The sequence below is a fragment of the Alexandromys fortis genome, unplaced genomic scaffold, assembly GCF_014885135.2.
Source record: "Alexandromys fortis isolate MF-2015 unplaced genomic scaffold, M_Fortis_MF-2015_v1.1 scaffold_21, whole genome shotgun sequence".
NCBI classification, from domain to species: Eukaryota; Metazoa; Chordata; class Mammalia; order Rodentia; family Cricetidae; genus Alexandromys; species Alexandromys fortis.
This window is the reverse complement of record NW_026067905.1, coordinates 1751447-1763513: the sequence shown is the minus strand read 5'-3', so window position 1 is coordinate 1763513 and position 12067 is coordinate 1751447. Positions and strand designations below refer to the sequence as shown.

The 12067-nt window shown below is 41.7% G+C and overlaps 1 protein-coding gene and 1 long non-coding RNA gene across 3 annotated transcripts in view; one reads left to right on the top strand and one right to left on the bottom strand.

Moving 5' to 3' along the window:
* Nucleotides 1-32: 32 nt before the first annotated feature.
* The window catches only part of LOC126497343 (uncharacterized), a 249664-nt gene continuing 237629 nt past the window's right edge, over nucleotides 33-12067 (bottom strand). The window contains exon 2 of the long non-coding RNA XR_007590591.1: nucleotides 33-157. This is a non-coding gene — a long non-coding RNA (uncharacterized lncRNA). The remainder of the gene's footprint in view (nucleotides 158-12067) is intronic.
* Nucleotides 3802-12067, top strand: part of Pyroxd1 (pyridine nucleotide-disulphide oxidoreductase domain 1) — a 23144-nt gene continuing 14878 nt past the window's right edge. Inside the window, exons 1-3 of one of the 2 annotated variants that reach the window (XM_050135292.1) lie at nucleotides 3802-4140; nucleotides 6236-6316; nucleotides 9973-10092. In XM_050135292.1, the coding sequence (XP_049991249.1) occupies nucleotides 4066-4140; nucleotides 6236-6316; nucleotides 9973-10092 (276 nt within the window). In that variant the 5' untranslated portion in view covers nucleotides 3802-4065. The remainder of the gene's footprint in view (nucleotides 4141-6235; nucleotides 6317-9972; nucleotides 10093-12067) is intronic. The other variant, XM_050135291.1, reaches the window with a different exon arrangement.

Sequence of the window (12067 nt, the reverse complement as noted above, 5' to 3'; positions counted from 1 at the left end):
TTATACCCAGAAATAATTACACGGAAACTGTATTCTTTCAAACACTGCCTGGCCCGGCTAGGTCCAGTTTCTTATTGGCTAGCTCTTACATATTGTTCTAACCCATTTCTAATATTCTGTGTAGCCCATGAGCTGGCTTACCAGAGAGGATCTTAACCTGCGTCTGTCTGGAGCGGGAGCATCATGGCGACTCCCTCACTCAGCTTCTTTTTCCCAGCATTCTCCTCTGTCTACTCCGCCTACCTAATTTTCTGTCCTATGAGGGCTGAGGCAGTTTCTTTATTAATAAGAAATCACTCCCACATCACCCCACCCCATTCCAATCCTCAGAGAGGGAAAGGCACATTGCTTTGGGGAATGTCCAAGGCCCTCCCTACTACATCTAGGCTGAGCAAGGTATCCATCCAAAGAAAATAGGTTCCCAAAAAGCCAGTACACGCAGTAGAAATAAATCCTGGTGCCAGTGTCAGTGGCCTTGGAGTCTTCCCCAGCCACACAACTGTCACCCCATTCAGAGGGTCTAGTTTGATCCTATGCTTGTTCCTTTCCAGCCGGACTGGTGTTTGTGAACTCCCATTAGCTCAGGTAGACTGTTTCAGTGGGTGTACCCACCATGGTCTTGACCTCTTTGCTAATATTCTCATTCCTCCCACTCTTCAACTGGACTTCAGGAGCTCAGTCCAGTGCTCCTATGTGGGTCTCTGCCTGTAGTTGGAGGCCACTTGTTCATTTCCTGGCTACCCAGACTCCTGAAATAATCACACAGAAACTATATTAATTAAATCACTGCTTGGCTAATCACTTAAGTATATTGCTAGCTAGCTCTTACATCTAGACTTAACCCATTTACATTATTTTATATTTTACCATGAGGGCTGTGGCCTACTGGCAAGGTTCCAGCTGACAACTTGTATCTTTCCCCTCTGGCGGCTACATGGTATCTCCTGACTCTGCCTTCTTTTTCCCAGCATTCAGTTTAGTTTTCCCTGTCTACCTTTATCCTGCTCTGTGCAGGCCCAAAACAGTTTCTTTATTAACGAACAGTATTCACAGCATACAGAGGGGAATCCCACATAATCTCCCTCTGGTGGATACTAGCTATAAACACAGGATATTGAGCCTATAGTTCATGATCCTAGAGAAGCTAAGTAATAAGGTGAACACCATCTTAAGAAACATATATAGATCCACTTGAAAAGTTGAAATAGACAAGATCGCCTGACAAAATTGGGAGCATGAGGGTGGGGGGAGAAAGGAGAATGGAAGGGGAAGAGGAGGGAAGAAAGGGAGGGGTGAGGAGAGCTTGAGGGGATGGGATAATCAAGATGGAGGAATGACAGAGATGAGAGCAAGGAAAGAGATATCTTGATTGAAGGAGTTATTATGGGGTTAGCAAGAAACTTGGCTCTAGAGAAATTCCCAGGCCTCCACAAGGATGACCCTAGCTAAGACCCTAAGCAATAGAGGAGAGGGTTTCTGAACTTGCCTTGTCCTGTACTCAGACTGATGAATATCTTAAATATCACCATAAAACTATACTCTTAAAGAAAGCTAACTTTGCTCTTAATAACTATCAGCTACTGATAATTCCTCCACTAGGGGGTGGAACTTCTTGTACACCTTCCCACTCCATGCTGTCATGATCTCTGTGAGTTCGTGTGTGCAACCGCTCTGTTGTGTCTCTAACACACAATTTCTGCACAGGCATTCACTGTGTTTGCTTCTTATGATCTTTCCCGCTTCTCTTCACAGTGATCCCCGAGCCTGGGGAGGAGGTGGGTGTGAGAACGATGAACTGCAGAGATGGCTCCGTTGATACTGTGCTTGCCATGCAAGCGTGAGGACCTAAGTATGGACCCCCAGAGCCCTAAATCTGGGTGGAACAGTACACTCCTGCAAACTCAGGGTTGGGGATGACAGGCTAATCACTAGAGCTCAGGAGTTAGTCAGTTAGGCTGAATTGGTGAGTTCTTGATTCAATGAGAGATCCTTTCTCAAAACTTATGATGGACAGTCATCAAAGATTATAGCAGGCATTGACAGATGATCCTCACACACAGAGACATGTTGTATAGAATTCTTGAGAAAACCAGGAAGGTCTGGAGAATGATTCAGTGGTTTAGAGCACTGGCTGCTCTTCCAGAGGACCCAGATTCTATTCCCAGCACCCACATGGCAGCTCATAACCATCTGTGACTGCATTTCTAGGCAAGCAAATGCCCTATTCTGACCTCTGCGGGCATTGCACACACATGCTACACATACATACATGCAGGCAAAGCATCCATCACACACACTCACACACACACACACACACACACACACACACACACACACACAATAAAATTTCTTAAAAACTGAGGAACTGTTTTTAGCAGCGTAGCAGTATACATTTTTAAATTAGTTTTATTTTGTGTATGAGTGTTTTTACTTAATATGTGTGTCTGTGTAGCATGAGTGTGCTGTGCCTATAAAGACTATATATATATGTGTATATATATACATATATATTACAATACTTTTTGCTATTTTATTGTAAATTCCAAAAAAAATCCATTCATTTTTATTCTTGAACATCCCTTCACTGTCTTTTGTTGTTGTTGTTTTATTTGTGTTCTAGGTAGAGCATAATAGCAACTGATAAATGAATGCAGTTTGAATATTGGTTAATATTTCTATTTATGTTGACGAGTAAAACAGAAGTGAAACAAAAAATGTGTAGGTCAGAAAGATGATTATCTGTGACTTCTTTGTTAAATTGAATGTTGTCTTACATTGGAAGGGATGTTTCTTCATATGAGCTATTCATAACATACTGCTTTTGTTTTCACATAACTTACGTTTCTGTAACTTTGTGCTCAACAATTTCTGGGTTAGAATTAAGGGTCTTATGACGCTGGTGGAGTTGGGATGAAGTAAAATTGGGTAGGTTGAAATTCAGAAGACCACAAGATATGTTTGGATATATAGAGACAACTCCTTTTGCTAATTTAAGGTTATTAAAGTTATTTCCTCAGTTGCAGAAAGCATATGCCAAGAGAGGAAAGAAAGCAACGGGCACCAGGAGCTAAGTGTCGGTCAAAGCTGAAAGCAGTAAGTGTTCTGTAAAAAGATGGAGGTGAGGGCCAAGCAAACAGAACGCACTATTTCCTGCCAGCAGGCTGTCTAAACTAGAAACAGACGCCAGCAGCGAAATGTGCACATTTAACTGGGCAAGGAACAGGGATTAGAAGCAGAAAAATATCTATAATTAGATATGCAAGTTTTCCTATAATGGCTATCCTCAGAGGTTAAAGAATCAAAGGGCATCAAAAAAGAGCGGTACTGGACTACGTCAACTGAGAAATACCTCAATATAACAGTAAGATTCCTACCTAGATAAGACATGGAACCACAACGATAAAGGCAAGGTAATGGAGAATACTACAGAGAAAAACCTGGAAATAACTCAGCCATTTCTCAAAGGCATTTCTCATACAAATGAACACCAAACAAATAGATAGATAGATAGATAGATAGATAGATAGATAATCTTTTTTTTTTTAGATACCTGAAATGTCCATAGTATAAGGTGGCAAACAATTCTATTTTACTGCACATCTTTACTGAGTTCAAAATTGAGAATTGGAGGCTAACTTCTTACTGAACAACTCGATAGTATTTGATTGTCATAAAGAATCATGCTTCCTCAAATGAAAATCTCCCATTGCAAAGTGCAGGGAGGCAAACGAGACGATTCCAGAAGCTAAGAGTTCTTCCCCTACAGAATAAGAAGAGAGGGTTGCATGAAGATCTTCGAAGGCAGCTTCTACCACAGAGAGTTTAAGATGTGGGTGTAGTAACAGTTATAAAACCCGGGAAGGCTGCGACACGTCCAAGCTTTCAAATACAAGTTACGCGGTAAATACTCAAATGGAATAAGTATGAAGCTTCCGGGCATCCGTAGTCCAGAGTCCGTGGACCAGGCGCCGGAAGTGACTATGAGGGCAGCTTCCCTTCCGGGTGGACGAAGGCTCGCAGGTCACAGGTCGCCGGTACCCAGTCGGTCGCCAGCCGCCCGGGAACATGGAGGCCGCGCGATCGGTGGGGCCGTTCGTGGTGGTGGGAGGCGGCATCGCCGGCGTCACATGTGCCGAGCAGGTTCGTGGGCGCGAGCTCCGCCTCTTCCGGACTCCGCAGGCTGGGGACTAGGAGGAGGTTGCGGTTGGTCCCCTTCGGTGGTCGGTCTTCCGGCCTTTGCCACGCCCCTCCGCTGTGCGGCTGTGCGGGCTGCTCCGCTCGGGGCTGCTGGAGCGCTAGGGGCCAAGTGGGCGGGATGCTGCGCTCGGGGCTCATGAAGCTGAAGCGCTAGGGGCTTATGTGGGCAGGATGCTGTGCTCGGGGCTCGTGGAGCGCTAGGGCTGAAGGGGGCGGGATGCTGCGCTCGGAGAGATAGGGGCCAAGTGAGAGGGATGGCTCCAGGCTGATGGAGCGCTAGGGGCCAAGTGGGCGGGATGCTGCGCTCGGGGCTCATGAAGCGCTAGGAGCTGATGTGGGCAGGATGCTGTGCTTGGGGCTCATGGGGCGCTAGGGCTGAAGGGGCCGGTTGCTGCGCTCGGAGCTTGTAGAGAGCTAGGGGCTAAGTGAGAGGGATGCTGTGCTCAAGGCTGATGGAGCGCTGGGGGTTCCTGGAGCGCTAGGGGCCAAATGGGTGGAATGCTGCGCTCGGGGCTCCTGGAGCCTTCAGTCCCTGGTCTGCGAGGGCCTGGGCAAACCCCATGATTAACTGGGAAGCCAAAGCCAAGCCAAATTCCAAGCGGAATGGTGCGCAAACCGGCAAATTTGGACAGAAAATCCACCCACTTGTCATATTTCCTTCACACATAAAATTTAGTTTCTTGGTAGGTGTCAAATCCTTAGTTAATAAAGTAATTCTAACATAGTACCTTGAACTCCCAAGATAAGCTTTCATCTCCAGCAAAAGTTTGGGTCAAAGGCATACAAATGTAGAATCTCTGCCTACGATAAGCAAGTGAATCGGATGAGTCGTATTACAAAAAGGGCTAGATTATTTTGTTGCTGTAACTAACCACTTGAGTCACAAGAAATAGAATTAATTTAAATACGTTGAGGTTTTAATCTTTGGAGGTCATCTTCTGTTTACACATCAAGAGTTCTTATTCTAGGCAACATAATACGGTTTCAGCAGATAGAGAAGAATAGCGTGAGCCACGGTGTGACCTTCAGTGGAGAAGAGCATGACCTAATTGATTTGAAGCTCAGGAGAGACAGAAGCAAGGAAGACTGCCTGGGCTCAGACCTTAAAGGGCTCTATGGCATGCCGAGAGTTCAACAAAAATCTCCAAACAAATGGTTTTGAGCTGTGGCAAAAAAGTGTTCAAATGAAAGCAAGTGTTAATTAGCTAGTGTTTGGGACAGTGGCAACCGGTTGAAAGCTGTAAGAGCCTGGAGGCTAACTTGTAGATGGTTCTCAGGATAGTTTTGAGGACCTGATCCAGCAATGGAACTGCAGATAGACTGCAGAATATGAAAAGTAAACAAAGATGGGGGAGAGACAATATTGTCAAATAGAGGAAGTTCAAATAAGCTGAGACAAAGGACGCTTACGTGTCCTAAGGGTGTGTTAATTGTTACATGTTACTCAGCTTTATGGGCTGTGAGGAATAGCAGGCAGAGAAGTAGAGTCCAAGATGAACAAGTGTTCCCCCTCCAAAGTGAGGAAGAAGTGGAAATAATAAAACAACAGCACATTAAGTCTCTGCACTTTCTTAAGCTAATGTTAACATGGCTTTGTCTTTCCCTCTCTGAAACCAAAAGTTTCAAAGTGCCAAAGCTTTGGAAAACTCATGCCACGATTCTGTGTAATATCAGAGACTTGTTTTAATTTTATTCTCGGTGAAGTCAAAGTAAAAACATTAACTTAAAATAAATGAAAACAGGCAGTTTGTAATAGGCATATAACTTTAAATTAGTATGTGAAATGAGTCAACCAAAGACTGCTGTAGTGATTTTGCCTATCCAGGTCTTTGTCCACCTTTAACATGAGTAGATTGTTTATTTCAGCACTGTCAGAGTTTAACAGTACCAATGCCGCACCATTATAAACTCAGGATAACCGATTTTCACATGTGGAACACTGAAGTTTTATTAGTTAGATAGCATTATCACCATACTGGCATCAATTCAGTAATAGCTGAAAATATTTTTTATCCTGTCATTTCTCTTTAAAATTCAGCTGGCTGTTACCTTTCCTGAAGAAGACATTCTCCTGGTAACAGCCTCTCCTGTTATCAAAGCAGTTACAAACTTCAAGCAGGTGAGAAAAATTGTGGATCAATTAATGCTTTTGAGATGTAAAACACTGCTCTTTCATTGAATTTGTTGTGTTTTGGGAGATTTGAAGCTTTTTCCATTAAAATTCTGTATGTTCAATGTATATTAGATACAGTTTTTTTTTAACTGAATTAGGAAATTCTGAAGTTTTTCTTAACTTTTATCTCTAATAAGGTAAATAACACTATGTATGGTTCACATATGTCTCTGGGTTCCTTGTTAACTCAGAAAAATGTAAAAAGCTCCTGAAGACAGGCTTGAAATTACAACTCATACGATCAGATTTTCATGCAATGTTTGCAGCCAGGTTCCATCACACAAACTAGGGAGGTTGAGCTATACAAGTTTGCGGATTTGTTTGTGGCTGAAAATAGGGCAGCAGAGAAGTAAAGGGTTGGACTGTGGATACTCTACAAGAATCTAAGCAAGAAAGGACAGAGGGAATCCAAAGAGATAGTGATTGTTTTAAAGAACGGAGCAGAAAGGTTTAACGATGACCAAAAAAGTTACCTGGTAAAGAGAGCAGAGAAGCCAGAATACATTAAAAAAAATATATTGACTGTTCCATTAAACACCAGTAAAATAAGTTGTGTTAGCTGACATTTTTAGAGGCAAACAAACAAACAAAAACCAAAGGAACAGCAACAACGAAGCCACAGCACAGAAGTGACAGGACAGTTGAGCTCAGGGCATACGATGCTGAGCCCAGTCCTCATTCTACTGTGCTAATCAGCTGTTGTAACATGAGTAACATGAAGGCTGGGCTCGTTGGGATTTCTTTCCCGCCTGGCCCCCCAGCCGTTTAGTCCCAGAGAAAATCACATAGAGAACTCCATAAGATTATAAACTGATTGGCCCATTAGCTCAGGCTTCATATTAGCTCTTATAACTTATGTTAGCCCATTATTCTAGTCTATATTCTAGTCTATGTTAGCCATATGGCTCAGTACCTTTTTCAGCGGGACAGGTCACATCCTGCTTTTTCAGTGGTCTGGGCTGGACTGGGGAGGAATGGGCTTCCTCCTTCCCAGCATTCTCCTGTTCTTCACCCTGCCTCTACTTCCTGTCTGGTTTTCGCACCTATACTTCCTGCCTGGCCAATCAGCGTTTATTTAAAATATGATTGACAGAATACAGACAATTCTCCCGCACCACTCTCTGTAGTATTAGGAGCAGCAGGCCCCTTGTTCCATTGCCTGGCTAGCTTACACCCAAAATAACCACACGGATATTGTTTATAAATGTTCTTTTACATTTAAAGGGAGATATGATATAGATATGAATAATTTACATTGGTATAAATTTTGCTTTGTTGATATAAATTTAATTTTATATGGTCAATTTTGTTATATGTATATGTATTTCTTATCTTGGTTAAGGTATTATGATTGTGTAGTTCATTTAAAAATGTATAATTAGGAAATATAGGTTGTTAATGGATAATCGATAATAGTCAAGCTTGTAGTTATGTTAGTTAGATTTTCTAGATATATAGAGATATATTTCAGTTAGATAGGCATTCTTCATATCTTTCAAAGACTACAGAATATGGCATTTAATGTTTTAATAACTTAGGGCTTTTCATGACAATGAGACATGTCTGCTCCTGGCAGCACCAGCTACTTAAAGAGGAAGATGGGCATTGAAGAGGCTCCTTATGAGATTGGTTAGCCATTTGGGCAAGAAACTGCTCTTGCCTGGACGGCAGCACCAGCTACTTAAAGAGGAAGATGGGCATTGAAGAGGCTCCTTATGAGATTGGTTAGCCATTTGGGCAAGAAACTGCTCTTGCCTGGACTGTTGCATAAACTGGACATGAAGAACCTGCAGAGAGTGGACTGCTGAACTTGCCTAAAGGTGAGATGGTCCTTCAGGGTTCCTGCTTCATGAAAGAGTCTGTGAGACATTCTATAGGACTGAAAGTGACTGAACTACCTTTGAAATTTCCTGCTTCATGGAAATGTCTGTTGGATACTATGGGCCTGTAGGCTGAAGATGGATGCCCCAACCCAACAAAAGAACTTTGGGTGACTGTTCAGGCAGCGAGATGTCTCTGTCATTTCTGGAGTTTCGGAAGTTGCTTACTTCTTGTTTACTTAGGTAATATTATATCTTTCTGGAGTCTTTGATGGAGTTGAAGAATACATAGATAGTTATAGTTTTCCTTAGTTATGATAAAAGATAAAATAGATATAAATATTGTGACTGTAATTCTTCTTGATAACTGTTTTGTTATATATAATTTTACTATGTTAAAGTTAAAGCCTTCCTTTTTGTTTAAACAGAAAAAGGGGAAATGGTGTAGGAGGATCTTCTTTCTATGTGTTGCTTTTATTGGAATAAAGAAAACTGCCTTGGCTTTTTGATAGGGCAGCCCTTAGGTGGGTGTAGTAGACAGAACAGAATTCTGGGAGGCAGTGTGGCAGACGCTATGATTCTTCTACCCAAGATGGACGCTGGTTAGACTCATGCCAGTAAGCCACAGTCATGTGGCAATACATATTAATGGAGATGGGTTAAACGAATATGTAAGAGTTAGCCAATAAGAGGCTAGAGATAATGGGCCAGGCAGTAATTAAATTAATACAATTTCTGTGTGGTTATTTCGGGTATAAGTTAGCTGGGCGATGGAACAAGGGGCCCTCCGCTCCTAATACTACAAGCTGTCACCATGACAGAATACAGAGTATCATCCTCTACCAAAAGTTCTAGTAGGAAGTGTGTTAATAGAATGCCCACTGTATCCTGGGTACAGCACAAGGTCCTGACGTACAGTGGGAGTAACACACTTGCTCCTACGGGTAGTCAGTGCCATGGATGAAAGAGGGGTCAGTCTATGATTAGGTGGATCATTGTTTTCCAGATTGTGAGAAGGCTGAGTGTCACAGTTGAAGTATGTGGTAGAACAAAGCTGCCTACTTCATATAGGCTGGGACAGAGAGGAGGCACCGAGATCTAAGGGCCTGATGTCCCTGCATTAGGCACCACCTCCTACCGAGACTACCAGGCCTTTAACTTGTGTGTCTTTGAGGGACATAGGTGCCCTAAATGCAGTGGGCTAACCTTCGTGTTTGTGTATATGAAATAGTACTGTATAGGACAAAGGAAATACCTTCTTTAAATGTGCATTTTTTTTTCGTTGGCACCAAGAAGACTATTTATATGTATTTATGCCCAGGAGAGAATAAGATGGCGTACTTGGCAATTTAAAAATTACTTATTATGTAGACAGATAATTCCACTTTCCTTACACATGATAAATTTTGTCTGTGTTCAAGAATATTGAAACAAAATAAATGGAAAATAATCCAGTTTAATTATCATACTAAAGCCCATTTATGTACTTTATAGTTCTGTGTCTCAAAATTAAGTTTGGAGGACTGAAAAAAGAACTTACTAAAATTGTTCATTGTCGTCGTCATTGACCCCTCTATGTGATAAGCCACGTAAAGCTACATTAACAAAAAAAAAAAAAAAAAAGATTATTTCCCACTTAGAGTTTTCATCTGACACTACATCCATTCTTTCCTTTTTTTTTTCCAGATTTGTTGCTGCTCTATTTATTTTTTTTTCTTTTTTTTTTTATTGAGAATAAGAAAAAAAAGTTTAAATGTGCATTTCTTGTTTGATCTCGTAAAGGTCTCTAAAGTATTGGAAGAATTTGATGTTGAAGAACAGCCAAGTACCGTGTTGGAAAATCGCTTTCCCAACATTAAGGTCATAGAGTCGGGAGTAAGACAGCTGAAGAGTGAAGAACATGTAAGACTTTTTCTTGTTAAATGATTTTTCCTAACGTTAAACTCCAGATTTTATCGTACTTCTTTTACACATACCTTCGTCGTCACCATTGTTTAAGCCCCTAAATTGTAGAGGCTAGTGGAATTGATCCCCATTATTAGAGAGTATACCTTCTGGGAAAAGTTCTCTGATAAGGAAGTGTGGCACCGCAGGTTCTTCTGATATCTGTAGAATGCCTACTGTGTCCTGGGTACAGCAGGAGTAACACACTTGCTCCTATGAGCTGTCAGTGTCATGGAGAGTGTAGACATTAATAGTAAGTGATTGTATTATAATAGTGTACAAGAGGCAAGTCATGAAATTACCATCAAAGCTCAGAGCTGAGCTCTAGTAAGACTTCACAGAGGGTGACCTGCTTGAGCTTGGTGTCTTGAAGATGGCAAGTTAAGAGTCTTACAGGTAGAGAAGGGCATTTAGTGGCTGGCTCCATAGCTCAGGGGTGAGAGCGCTGGTCTTGTAAAAAGGCACTCTAAGAACTGCTGCCCGAAGAAAGGAAAGGGGAATGCGGATTCGTCAAAAGGATGAGGGTGTGGAAAAGGAGGTTGGTAAGCAAGCATAGGTAAATAAGATTGAGTGATGTCACATTTACTTTATAATCATATGACATTTTAGATGTGTGGACAATACAGAATTTTAAGTAAGATATATCTGAGAATAATGTTAAAGTTAAACTGAGGTAGAGCAAGTAGCTCTTAGCTAACAACTAATTACAGTCTAGTTACAGTTGCCCAAAATGATGTAGGGCCTGGTCTACAGGGACAGTATAATTGGGACATTTTCCAAGTTTGAACTACTCCACAAAACCCTCTGGATGCTTTTCCCCCACAGATGTAAGAGCACGTGAGGTGTCTCAGGGATGCTTATCCTCAGTGGGCTTTAGGAAGGATGGAGAGAGGGGTTTGCCATTGTTTCTGTAAGCTCTAAGTTATCAGTAAAACATGATTTATTAAAAACAGGAAAAGTGCCTAGTTTCATGAAAAAGAACCCAAGTTCTATACAAATAACCATAAGAATTATTTGTTATTGCAGATGTCTTAGGGATTCAAATGTTATAAAGAGACACCATGACCATGGTGACTCTTAGAAAGGAAAACATTCAGTTGGGGCTGGCTTACAGTTTGGGGAGTTTAGTCCATTGTTATCATAGTGGGACATGGCAGCTTGCAGACAGCCATGGTGCTGGTGAAGGAGCTGGGAATTCTACATCTTGATCCCCTGGCAACAGAAACAACTTTGTACCACACTTAACATAGCTTGAGCAAAGGAGACCTCAGAGCCCACCCCTACAGTGACACACTTCCTTCAGCACGCTGCCTACTCCGACAAAGCCATACCTCCCAATAGTGCTACTCTGTGTGAGCTAATGGAGGTAAGTTACATTCAAACCACCACAGTAGCACAGAGTTCAAAGAATACTGTGCTCAGTTACTTTTACAAGTGGAAGTGAGCCGTCAAAGGTGTAGTAAACAGGGCACTTAGAAATATGAACATCTCCCAGTTGATATAGATATGAATAATTTACATTGGTATAAATTTAAGGTCAGTCTTGTTATATGTATATGTATTTCTGATCTTGATTAGGTATTGTGATTGTGTAGTTCATTTAAAAATGTAATGTAGGAAATACAGGTTGTTAATGGATAATCATCGATAATAATCAAGCTTGTAGTCATGTAGTTAGATTTTCTAGATGTATTTCAGTTAGATAGGCATTCTTCATATCTTTCAAAGACTAAAAAATATGGCATTTAAAATGTTTGAATAACTTAGGGTTTTTCATAACAATGAGACATGTCTGCTCCTGGCAGCACCAATCTACTCCAGGAAGAAGATGGGCATCGAAGAGGATCCTTATGGAGATTGATAGCCATTTGGGCAAGAAACTGCTCTTGCCTGGACTGTTGCATAAACTGGACACAGAGAACCCGCAGAGAGA